We start from the raw sequence: 13,206 nt of genomic DNA, 5'->3' as shown, positions 1-13,206 counted from the left end.
CCGAAGAGTACTATAGTACTAATATAATGACAAATATCAAGAATCTTTGACCACGTCCTGTGAAAAAAGTGTAAAGTTTAAAGTTAGAAGGCATATTTTTCTTGGAAACTTCATAAAATCTCCAGTATTTCATTACCTAAAACGTGGAACATAAGGGGATTCCAGTAAAAAAGGGAAAGCTTTTTACTATTCTAAGATTTTTATTTATATTAATTATTTTGGGATAGAATGAAGGAGAGAGCTTCTTAGCAACTTCACTATCATCCAATGAAGACAGTGACATTTTTGTACCGCAAAGAATGGATGTCATTTAAATGGAAATTTAACATGTCAAGACAAAAAATTTAAAATTGTTATCATGGCATGTGATAATGCAAGAAAGTAAAAAATAAAAATAAAAAACCATCAATCTCTATAACTTTTTTTTTATTGTATATAAATACAAACATCTATCTACAATGGAAGAGGGTCCGAATAGAATTTATTAGGGTTCATTCATTGTGCTATTCCTTCACTCACTATTTTCTTTTCCATGTTAGTTTGAAAGTCCATGGCATGCTTAGACATGTATAATTCCGAGCACAATAAGGGTCACCACTATGCTCCTATGAGCCCAAGAATCTCCTTCTCCAGTGACTTCGTCGATGTCCAGCAGACCACAAAGCAAGAAAGAGGCTCAGCCTCAGCACCAGTGTCCTCAGACTTCGAATTTTCAGTGTCAAACTATTCCATGATGAGCGCTGACGAGCTTTTCTGCAAAGGCAGGTTCTTGCCTTTCAAGGACAATAACAACAACCAAATGCAGAGAACCACAACTTTGAGGGATGAGCTTCTTCTTGGTGATGATGACGACGTGTCGTCTAGGCCACCGAAGGGTTCCACGAGGTGGAAAGGGCTTCTGGGTCTGAAGAGATCGACCCACATTGGTTCCAAGAAAGCTGATAAGGGTGAAGGATCTGTTGAAAATAAAAGGTCTAGTTTGGTTCATGAGGACGCCCATGTTGGCCACACTTCACAGGTGAGAAAAAAAAATACACTTACACACACACAAACATACTTTTTATTCTATTTTCTTTATTTTGAGTTTTGTCTCATTAGGTTCTTCATTTTTTGTTTATTTTTTCAGGAGCAGTTGAATTAAGGAGGTCAAGTTACAGGAAAGTGGAGATTGGGTTATAGTGTTATTGTTGAAGGTGATAGATACGTAAAGCTAATGCGGCAATTTTTTTGTAGTTTTGGGAAGGAAGATAGGGGTGTTTTAGGGCAAAATTTAGAGGTCCTGATCTGCTTTAGTGGGCTTTCTTTGTGATCTGGGATTGACTGTTTTTACTTTTTCTTTTGAACTCTCTAGGAAGTAGGAGTAAGAGTGTCTAGATGTTTACTGTACAAAATGTTTGCGGTTGAATTCCTGTGTCATGGTTTGATCAATGATATGATATGTGATCTGTCTTGTTAATTTGTAATTCTTCCTAAGCAAAGAGGATCTTATTTTGACTAGAAATCAATCGTGCATGTTATGTATCTTACCTTTTGGATCTTAACTTTTGGAAATTGGGAGTGTAAGTCAGAATTTGTTTTTGTGCACAGAAAGAGGCAGGGCCTTCATTGATTATGTTTCCCAACTTTCCAAGATTCCAAGATTTTCTCTTCTTTAACTTTTTCCTTAATTTTGTGATGAAAATCTTAACCCTAGCTACTTACTCTCAGTCAAAACACTTTTTTGACAAAGAAAAAAGAAATCACCCTTGAGGAAGGGTTCAGATAGTTTAATGGGGACTATAAATGTGACAGCTAAGCCATGGCTGTTCATCTTGTAAATAAATAAATAAATAAAAATCAAAATCTGATCTCAGTGCATTGGGGACCGGGTCTGGCCACAGAGATGGTCTGGCCCTAAATCGGATAATATTTGAATGGTCAAACCATCAACGTCTTAAGTTTTAAACATTTTAGAAACACGCACCAACCCTACTGTATCTCTGTTCCTACTTGCCTGTCCATTGCGAGTTCTTTTACCACCATTGCCAACAGGGGAGTGCAGGACGGAGAGGACATGACAAAGTAATAACTAATAAGCATTATACCTATAATTCTTTTTTTCCCCATATTTGCGACCTTTTTAACGTGATTCTTTGGATTATAGAAGAAAATAAATCTAAAGACATCTAATTTTACACCTGGTACATTTGGTACACTGAATGTAGATTACATTAGGAATAATAATCTTTATTACAGGGAATTGAAGACATTATAATAGAATAAGTATTACTATTTATAAGTTTGGTTGTTACATATAGAAAGCTTGTAAAAGATGATGTATAAGGAAACTTTATATTTTTGGAAATATATTAATTTTAAAACCTATTATATGCACTAAGGAATAGTTATTACATCCACTTTAAAGAGGAATAACTATTCTTCAAATTGAAGAATAATTATTCCAATGTAATAACTAATCCATGTAATAAAGATGTAACCAAATGACCGAATTGATATTATACATGAATAACTATTCCATTACAAGAGCTATTACAGCATACCAAACGTACCCCTAATTTTATTATTTACTGTAATGATGAGTGTGGTGGCTATTTCCTAACGGCCCGGGGCTGGTTGGGCTCAAACCTCCAATTTATTTGTATTTTGGATTGGGTTTAGCTCACAATGGGAGATCCTTGAAGTGATTCATGCTATGATGGATCACACCCTAATTCTATTTTTCTGTTAGCCTACTTCGAATTAAGCCTAGCTAAAAAGGCTTAGTTATAGCCGAGTTCCCCTTCAAAGGTTCGAGCAAAACCTCTATTCATAAGGCTGTGTTCTCACTTTTCTCTCGTGTATCCCTCTCCTGTTTTGTTTCCAACCTCTTTCCTCCACCCTCCCCCCCCCCCCCCCCAAGCTCCTTTTTATAGGCTCGTGTTATTGGGGGAGCCATGATGAAGGAATCTCAGGTGTGTCAGTGGGTCATTCCATTCCCGTGGTTTTGGTGCTCCCCTAGATTTAGGCTACTGTTCCTCCATATCAAATCACATGTCAGGGGGGGGGGGGGACCCATTTTCCTGTCATTGAGGTGAGTCTTGTGCCTGATGTCAAGTCTCGTTTTTGGCAGGTGGAGTTCCCCAAGGCATTTTCTTAAACCCTCAGCTTGCTTGGGCTTTAGGAGAGCCTTCAGAGGCAAGGCTTGGGCCATTTCGGACCATGACTACCCTAGCACACTCTCAATTCTCATTGTGGGAGAACAAAAAAATTTATAGTTGTCCATTACTCATAATTGACAATTTCAATAAGTTGTGAAATTGAGTCTATCCTAGATTTATCATATTGAGTATCGACATGACTTGTGTAAACATAAAATTTCAAGATTAGAAATCAGATAGTTGAAAATGTTTTACAAATGTAAATTTGTATTTATGAATAAGTGGGTGCAATCCTCTCTACTTAGATTTTATTCCAACAAAATAATCCATTGATTTAGTCTCTTTGGAAAAGTCTTCGACTCAAGGATAGTGCCAGTGCAGTTTTGATTCAAACACAAAATGTCATCTACTTTGATTAAAAAACGAATTTAAATGTCTTTGTAACATAATTGTGATGAATCTCTAGTTGTATGCTTGTTTGAGCATTATTTGTCTTTGAAGATTTGGGGTAGATGTTATTTGAAGCTTTAGAGCTTGAATCCAATAAAACTTTAAAGGATTAGAGTCCCTAGAGTTTCTGGAGGCCTTGGAGCTTGATTCCAGTACAACTCTAAGATTTAGAATGATATCTTGAATGAATTTTCTTTGTATTCAAAGATCTTGATGTAAAAGTTTTTCAAGCTTTGGAGCTTGATCTAATAGAGTTTCAAAGGATGAAATTCTTAAAATTCTTGGAGTCTTTAGAGCTTACTTCCAATAAACTTTAAGGCTTGGAGAGATTAGTGTTCTTTTTATTTTTCTTTTTTCTTTTTTCTTTTTTTGAAGAGGGATTAATGTTCTTTGATTGTTCTTTGTATTCGAAGATTTTGATGTAGAAATTCTTTGGGGTTTTGGAACTTGAATCTAACAGTGGTCAACAATTGAAGTTTTTGGAGGTTTTGGAGCTTCAACGTAACTTCAAGACTTTTTAATATCCTTCTACGAAATTGATGAAGGTCTCTATTTATAGCAGTCTTGAAAAAATTTAAAGACATCTCTGATGAGAGCCTCATTTTAAATCAAATTATCAACACGTATAGACATGTGATTGGCTCTTAAATATATTTTTTATCATTTTTATTCAGTGACACTTGGTAAATTTCTATCAGTTCCTAAATAATGACTACAAAATCCACTAAATAGCATGTGGTATTTTGTAATTAGCCATTTTGAAAGAACAACATAAACTTGGTTGGATGACGTGGCAATTTGTGATTGTTTAATAATTTCACTCCCCACAACATGACCAAATGCCTTAAATCATACACCTAAGATATGGGGAATAAAAACATATGGTAATTAAGATTTTATATATGCTTCCATTGTGTGACTAATTTGGTGGTGATGACCTTGAAAGAAAACCTCTAGACTCTTTTTTCTTTTTCTTTTTTGAGAGCCTAGACCTCTAGACTTAGTTGGTATCAATATGCAATCATCTTTATTAAGAAATGTTTAGTATTGGTGATTATCTTATAAATAATGCTAAAAAAAAAAACTATTTTACAATATTTATACAAGTCTCTAATGTAGCAAATTATTACTGGTTCTTATCTAAGCTCATTATTAACATTAATAGTTTGTAACAAATTTTGTAAAATAATTCATAGTTTTAGCATTTTCCTTATCTCATATCTCATTTTGATAACATATTTACCAAAATTGAAAATGGCACATGTTGCTCCTCAATTTTATTCATTACATTGGTTGTGGCCCAAATGGGTGTTGGTATTTCCATCATGGCGAAATTGGAAGGAATTAATTACCCTAATTATGGCAAGAATCATTTTTGCCCCAAATGTCACACTTCCCTGTTTGGGGACAACTTGTCAACTATGGTTGTGCTCATCCACAAGCTCCATCCATCAGTGGGCTCATCCTAACAAAACTTTTCATTAATTAAACGGTCCTTTTCATCATAATTTATCCCAATTGCAATCTATTTTTGACTTATTTTACTTAAAAATTAAGATTGAGAAAAATATAGTTATACACTTATACCATTAAAAAAATTGTACATAAAAAAGAAAAAAGAAATAAATAAATAACCGGCGTGAAGACCAAAACTACTAAATAATTGTTGGTTTGACTCCTTTTTCGTTAAAAGAAAAAATTCATTCTTTAGATTGTAAAATGGGCCAATAAGTTCGTTGACACTTCTATAGTTCTATATTACCCTACCATATATTTTGCCATTCATCGCAAAATGCTGCCCAAAAAAACTGAACAAGTCAACTATGATCAAACAGGTTCCTTGCAAATTCCGATTCTAAACACCATGTTTCCTTTTCTAAAAAAAAAATTATAATTTTTTTTTTTTTAAGGCTCATGGTTTCCCATGCATGAGAAGTGAGAAAATTTTCGTCCTACAACAATAGATTCCAGACCAGAGTTTGGGCAAGTTTCCTGGACGTTTAACCCACTAAATATCATAAAAACTCATTGTCACAAAGCCTACCATAGCAAGATATATATATATATATATATATATATATTTTTATAATAACATATGTGGGAATGAGAGATTTGAAATCTGGACGTCTAATTGAAAACACCATGAAGTGTTAAGACTGTGGCATGGCAAGATATTACTAGCTTTGAAGGCATTATCACATTAGCAAGTGGACGATGTCACCAGGGAGCAGTAACCTCTTGCCGGAATTTGTGCTCATAGAGTGCAGATTTTGACTTAAGGCTCTCAATATAAGCACCGAATCCATCACAGGCCTCCTTTAATTCCGCAAGTTTTCCTTCAATATTCCTTATCTCATCTTCTGTGCGACTTTGTTCATTTCGAGCTTCTAAGTAGGTCCTTGTGCTTTTGGCACCTTCCGATTCATAGGCAAGGCTTATGATCCGTCGTAGCCGAGAACGTAAGAATCTAACATTCATACCCAATTGCTCAAAGGCTTTCAAAGTCTGGTCCCAACTAGAAAATTCTTCACGAGTGGTGGTAAGCTTGCTAGCTTTTATGGCATCGGCAATATTAACGGTCTCTAAAATAATTCCAACAATCAAATTATAATTAATGCCCTTGACTAGACTGTCATGAAGAAATGCATTCTGACTGTTGCAGAGCTTGAAGTATTTCCTCCGTATATCCTCCGACAACTCAGAATCTATGGGCATTCCATCTACTAGAATGTTGAAACGCACAAAACTTTTGATGTCTTTGAATTGAACAGGTGGCCCAGACAACTTAGAGCCTCCCAAAACTTCTGAACCAACCTCTTCACTATCATTTTCAGATTGTTCTGCTAGCTGCCTGAGGTATGGTATAGATCTTTGCAGGCCAGACCTTTTCTTTTTCCTCTTGACGACATAATTAGGAAGAGTTGTTGGCCGTTTCTTGTCTGTATTACTGGAAGCTATTGTACCTATCTCCGCATTATACTTATCTGAGTATAAGGACATCCAAGGAAAACGGTGCAAACATTGATGAATATAAAATGAAATGTAATAGTCTCTGAGATACATGGATGGCACTAAAATTTTTAAACATAGACATCAGTGTACTTGCCTGCATCATTTTGTTTTGTCTGAGCATCCAAAGTTAGGAGGCCAAGAGCCCCATCCACTTCAGTAAAATCATTTGGCCGTATTATGTAAACCTAAACATAGAGGTTTATATATATTACAAAAACAGTAAACTTACAGTCGGTGCTGAATTATCATTATAACAAAAAGAGAAGTATATTGAAATTGCAATTTTCTATTGTACATAATTATAATATAAGAATTGCTACTGAATTATCAGAATGACAACATTGGAAATTACACAAAAGATTCTGTTCCTTTTTTCATTTGCTAAGTTTTTTTTTTCTTTTTCTTACTCCTTTCTCTCCAAACTTTAAAAAAAAAAAAAAAAAAAAAGTTTTTAATTAGGGTTAAATTATAAGCAAATCAGCAAACAGAACAAATTTAACAAGGAAAGGCTGCTCCTAACTACTAACCACAAGTCTTTGTCCTATGGATGAGAGATGTGAAAGTGTTAGTTTCAAAAGCCTTGGGCTAACTTAAAATCGATATATTCAGGAAAAAAAAAACATATAATCCATATAAACCATCCTGTCAGCTACCATGTTTGTTTGGCAGCAGATAAGACTCGGTATTGACTATATTGAGACCCAATGTTCTCCTTTAGAAGCTCCCATGTCCTACAGAGTGGTAGAGTGGCTTTTCCCAAAACACCATTTCTCCCTCTTCAAAGCTGGGGAAAATCAATCCAAGTAGGTTAATTGCTTAATTTCTCCGCTGATGGTTGTTAAGTTAACAGTAGTCAACAAAGTTTAAATTAATATACAGCTTTGTACATTTCCCTAATAAATAAAATTTCTGTGTCAGCGAACTCTGATCCATATTATTTAGGTCCTTCCCTTGTCACACTGTTAAGTTGAACGGTAGTTAACAGACATTCACTCAAAATGCAGCTTTGTACATGTCCCTAATACATAAAATTTATCTGTCAGCAAACTGCTATCCATGTTATTTAAGTCATTCCCTTGTCACATCAAATAGCTACTAATGCAGATAGAAGATAGCCCTCCAATCATACTTTTCTGTGATTCATACTAATTATTAAAAAAAAAAAACCACTTTTCTATAAATCATATTCTTAGCATTTCAATTACAGAAACATACAAAGCATAAATGTTCCCTCACTTTCCCTTATTCCCCTGCCTATGCTATGATTAAGGTTTTGAAGAAAGGGTTTGGCTTGTGTCCAGTGGCCAAGGGTTTGGCTTGTGTCCAGTGGCACTGGCCACTGGACACAAGGTCCCCCCTTTAAGAAACCCAAAAACTTTGGTGATTTTAACCTTGTTGATCCTGGTAAGACCTTTTCTTTTTCTTTTCCAATTCACTTTCAGAAAAATATGACTTGGTTGGCCTGATTAATGGATATATATGTTCATAGCTTTCCCACGTAAGGCAGTGAAAATATTGAATGCAGGGCGTAGAGTAAGCCCTGCCAACAATGATGTTTTATAATTGATTTCATGGTGTTTGATATCCTCATATTAGTGCTTAGCTTTGGCTCAACAGAACCTCTCACCCTACAAGAACACGGTGGAGGTTGTGATCACAGGTTCAAATGCCAATATCTGTGTGTGTGTGTGAACTAAATGCCAATATCCAGACTAATCTTGCAGAAAACAAAAAAAAAAAAAAAAAAAAAAAAAAAAAAGGTACAGAGGAAGTGTCCTTCACTCACTTTATTATTTTCTCTTACAAACAGAGAGATAGTTAAGCCAACTGCCTCAAATATATCATATAGGAAGTGGAAAGCAAACTCATCAACTATATTGGAAAGCTTATCGTCCATACAAGCCAAAACCAGTGGAAGCTTCTTGTCCCTAAGAAATTCACAAGCAAGGGTGGCAGTACACGTCACCTATCCATTGTGATATGTACCTGATGCACTCTCATCCCTTTGGAATAATTTTCTTTATTTCCAAATAATAAAAAATTTTAATGTAATTATGATAGGAAACATTTTTAGTATTATCTGAAAATGCACTCACTCTCCAACGTGCCAGACTTTCTACTTTGACCAATGTTTACCGAATTAACATGTAAATAGAGACTACATAAGACAACAAATTCTATGCATATCACTGATACAATATTTAATGATTATGTTGTCTTGGCATATTATTAAAATATCTTGAAGTACTGAAAGAACAGTCAGTATAATTATAAAATTTAAATATTAAATTGTCACCTTAAATTTGGTAGGTTCAACTAATTGGAAGACCAAAACATCTCCCTCGAGCAAATTGTGTGCAGCAGAAAACTGTCTCCAGCCAGCACTCAATCCTGTCTTGTATGCAATGTATTTCAATACATATTGTTTTCCACCTTCATCTTCCAAAGTGATTGCAGTATCCTTATCTGGTAAATGAGCCTTACAGAACTTTCCTGGAAGCCCCTGTTATTTTGTGGTTTAAGAATTATATATAATGCAATGCTTCCATCAATGTTATCAGCCTAGTTCAAATTCAACAATTCATGCAATTTCAACAGAGCTCACCATCCAAAAACAACTAGCAACATGTGATCTGACCAATGATTTGACAAAGCTAGGGTATTCATGTTGTAGATTTGACTGAACTTCTTCTGCTCGTATCAAAGCAGACGACAAGGCTCCACCACGTCCATCAAATGTGTGCTTACCTATTCTACAGCTTCAAGTGAAGCATATAAACAATATTGTCATAAAGTATATCAACAAATCACAAACAGCAAATATTAAATTACATGAAATATCAATTTAAGATGGCTCACTGACCTTGCAATCATCTCTACGTGATTCACACTCAATACATCCTGCCCAGGCATTTGTAAAACTTCCCATTAATTGATACTTTCCAATTTGTAAAAGAACAATTCCATCTCATTTGTACAACTTTTGTTACAGAAAATCAAAGAACATTAAATTAAGCTACGAAAAACATAAACAAAAACAAAACGGTCATACCCAATTCACATAGAAAAAGAAAGAGCGATTGGAAGGAGACATTGACAGTTAAATTGCCCTTAGCACAAAGTAGACATTGGCATAGAGAACACTTAAAATTAATTAGGGCATATTGTGCAAGTGAAAACTACAACCAGCCATGCTTGTGACAAGTACTTGGACCTAGTATGACCAGCGACGCGGACACCACAGTGTTGACATGTAGAATTAGAGGTGAATCGAGCAAGTTTACTAGACACCAGCCTACTTAAACAACCTAAACTAAAAAATTTAATCAGACTTTCTGCATCTTGATCAAGCAAAAGCCCTCAATCGAGAGGCCTGTTTCGAAAGAAACTTTCAAGTTTCAATCAATCGAGACTCGATTGAAAGGAGCCGAAAATCCAGAGACTTCCTTCTCTTCTCTTGAGTAGATTCTTAAAACTTGATCTTGTGAAGTCATTTCACAATTACAACTCAACCAAGATGACACTCATGCACGCATAATTCGATCAGACACAGATTTTAAAGCTGTTTCAAACCACAGGCACATTGAAAAAAAAAAAAAAAAAAATTTCTTTGCCTTGCAATGCAAGAAAAGTAGTATGAAATGCAGAAACCAAAATAACGCAAATTAATATTTGGTTTATTTTTCTTACACTGTTATTAAATTTGGAAACCGCATTCTCCTTCTTGTTTTTTGATTTTTTCTCTATTGGCTTGGGCTGTCCACAAAACAAAAACAATGCACCAAAACCATCACACAAAAAAAAAAAAAAAAAAAATTAACATAAATAATCAAAACAAAAACACAAGGAAAGAAAGGCAAACCGATGAGGAAGAAATGGGCACGATGGAATTTGAATCGGGATTGAGATTGGACTTGGGCATGGGCATGGGCTTGGGCTTGGGCTTGTGCTTGGGCTTTAACTTGGGCATTCTGGACAGCGACAGCTCCGCCAGAGTTACATCGTCCGCCTCCTCCGCCGCGCCCGACGTCGTTTCCGGACCTTGCTTTTCCTTTTCCTCCGCCGCCTCCTCTCCTCTCTCTTCCATTTCCCTCTTAGCCTTTTGATCCATAATCACCAAATTGTTTTTAGTTTTAAAAATTTTTAGCATTTACAAATTACAATTAATTAGTTACAGCTATCAATATTTGGTAACTTGGTATCTGAAAAGGGAAAAGAGAGCGAGGGAGAGAGAAAAAGAGAGAGAGGACCGTAAAAAAATGCCCGTAACGAGTTAATGCCTCGTTGTCATTGGAAAACGAGTTAATACTTAATAGTGGCTTGCTTAGAGAGAGAGAGAGAGAGAGGTGTGGTTAGGAAAAATGACCGTTTAACTGTTGAATTAGTGAGATAAAATGAGCAAACCCTTTCTCTTTTGGCAGGAGATTTAGGATATGACTAGTTGGGGTGAAAACAGGAGATGAAAAATATGGTGAAAAATAATATTTTTTATTGTTTGATTTAAAAGAGAAAACAAGAGAGACAGAAAATGGGGAGGAAAATTTTTTCTCCAAGCTCACATTTTTTTATCCTCTCAATTTGGGAGAAAAATTGGGAGAAAAAAGTGCTAAATAATATACTTTACACAAATACCTTCACTTTATTTATCTCACCTATCCCTCACTTTATTCATCTCACCTGTAAATGATTATTATTATTTTTTCTCATTAATCCCAAAGGTCTTCACACAACACGTATATAATATAACTAAACAATATACACAAAAAGTGCAAGCCAATAGTTGTTTGTTATGTCATTCTATTTTTTTTTGGAAATTGTCTTCTGAGGGAAGGAGCCATAAATTTTAAATTATTATTGTAAGGACTCAAATTTAACCACCCTAAATTGGTATTGGGTTCGTACGTTAAAGGCCCAAACAATAAAATTTGTAGAGCGTGGGTGTTCAAGAACTAGGTTAACTCTAAAAGAAAAACGACTAAACCACACGCTTATAGATGGATTAACAGAGCTATAACAATTAATCTTTTCTTTTGAAACAAGTTCAGTTCTTTTGTTCTTAAGGCTTTCTTCTGAGTACTCTTTGTTTCCTGATGTTCTGATCCCTCTTTCTCAATGCTTTCTTTCATGTTATATACTGCCTTCTTTATATCATCTTCACCACACACGTGTAAGTTGGGTTCAGGGGATCTCTTTCTGTCCCATCTAACACCTTCTGGAACCTCCTACTAGCAGCTGTAAGACTGCTTCATCACTGTTCAGGCATCACTTCCACATTAATGCGGCCAGAAAGTTGGTTGAGAGGCAATTAATGCGGAGGCAGCTGTTGTTATAGATATTTGTTTGCATTCTCTTTCTTACCCTTGGTCCCTTATCCCACTTTTAGTAGTGACGTAGCTCCGAAGTATGTTTGTAACAAGGTGGCGTTCTGGTCGTCCTCGGACTCATATTGCCGAGAAGGATTTTGTCCTCGGACGAGTACTGAACTCACCTTATGTGATATCTACTCTTCCTTTCGTTTGGTCACCCCTACAACCTGATATGGGCCTCCTTGGACAACTTTACATCCTCGGATGGGCCACAGGCCCAATTAACTAGACTTTAACAATTTTAGTGACTGAATGGCCCCCACAATAGCCCCTCAAAATCTTGCTTTTCGACTCCTTGGAAGAAAATATGGATTTTGATGTCATAAGCCCATACCCGTTCATGTTTTGGGGCATGCTTCTGACGCTTCAGCACCCCGATCGTGACAGCATTAAATTTTGGCGACGCCCTTGTCTCCTACGCTCAATGGTGAGATGTAAATCGAACGGTAGGGGGCCCATCTCGTTTCGCGAGCGGGAATTTTACCGCTCATGATTTCTACACGACTATAAAGGCGTTCTCAAATCAATTCTCTTTCTTACCTTCAGTGATCACACAGTTCTAGAGCTCATACATTGAACCTGCCTTTCTCCTTTTTCGTTGTTTTCCTGGTGTTTACAAATACTCAAATCTTGTCTGAGGTCCCTCTTTCAAACCTGTAAGTCTTCTAAAAACCTTTACCACTTTTATCTTAAACTCGTTAATTTCTCTACTAAATCCTTTAGAAAAATGGGGAAAAAGAAGAGTACATTTCAATGTCTAGTTGAGTCCGAGGAAGGTATCAGAAATTTCCACTCTAAGTATAGGATCCCCTCCACGGTGGGTATAAGGTACGCTGCCCAAGGGGAGTAGGCCGACGCTAGACAAATAGGGGAAGTGGTTATTCCCATGATTGCCTTCATAGAAGGCGGGATGACCATCCCTATGGATAGTATTACTAGGAACTACTTTAGGTTCTTTAGGTTATCCCCTACCTAGTGTGCCCCAAATATGTTTAGAGTCTTGGGAAGTATAGATGCTTTGAACGAGAGGATGGACCTAAAACTGACCCATCATGACGTGAATTGGGTGTACAATCTCCACCACTTGAAGGGGCAGGGGTATTATCTCAAGTCGAGATATCCCGAGGTGAAGTTGATTCAGTGCCTTCCCACTTCGAACAAGAACCTAAAGGAGGATTTCCTTATCTTCTCTGGGGAATGGCACGATGGTCTGCCATGCCCCATGGAGGAAGGAGTACCAA

At 36.2% G+C, this 13,206-nt stretch overlaps 2 protein-coding genes across 3 annotated transcripts; one reads left to right on the top strand and one right to left on the bottom strand.

Annotated features, from left to right (window-relative positions):
* The first annotated feature begins 453 nt into the window (after positions 1-453).
* Positions 454-1,526, top strand: LOC126732747 (uncharacterized). The gene is made up of 2 exons (XM_050435743.1): positions 454-1,018; positions 1,127-1,526. Exons 1-2 carry the CDS (start codon positions 551-553, stop codon positions 1,139-1,141), a joined length of 483 nt encoding a protein of 160 aa, XP_050291700.1. The 5' UTR covers positions 454-550; the 3' UTR covers positions 1,142-1,526.
* Positions 1,527-5,615: 4,089 nt separating this feature from the next.
* Positions 5,616-10,891, bottom strand: LOC126732746 (B3 domain-containing protein Os01g0234100-like). 2 transcript variants are annotated; one of them, XM_050435741.1, is made up of 7 exons: positions 10,462-10,891; positions 10,290-10,355; positions 9,463-9,500; positions 9,205-9,358; positions 8,896-9,102; positions 6,694-6,784; positions 5,616-6,571 (listed from the first exon to the last, which is right to left on the bottom strand). In XM_050435741.1, exons 1-7 carry the CDS (start codon positions 10,747-10,749, stop codon positions 5,805-5,807), a joined length of 1,611 nt encoding a protein of 536 aa, XP_050291698.1. In that variant the 5' UTR covers positions 10,750-10,891; the 3' UTR covers positions 5,616-5,804. The 2 variants fall into 2 exon arrangements, with proteins under 2 accessions (XP_050291698.1, XP_050291699.1); XM_050435742.1 differs by having other exon boundaries at positions 9,205-9,352.
* Positions 10,892-13,206: the final 2,315 nt, after the last annotated feature.

This window comes from Quercus robur, chromosome 6, assembly GCF_932294415.1.
Source record: "Quercus robur chromosome 6, dhQueRobu3.1, whole genome shotgun sequence".
Classification (NCBI taxonomy): Eukaryota; Viridiplantae; Streptophyta; class Magnoliopsida; order Fagales; family Fagaceae; genus Quercus; species Quercus robur.
Note: the sequence above shows the minus strand (reverse complement) of the source record. Positions and strands in the feature narration are given on the sequence as shown.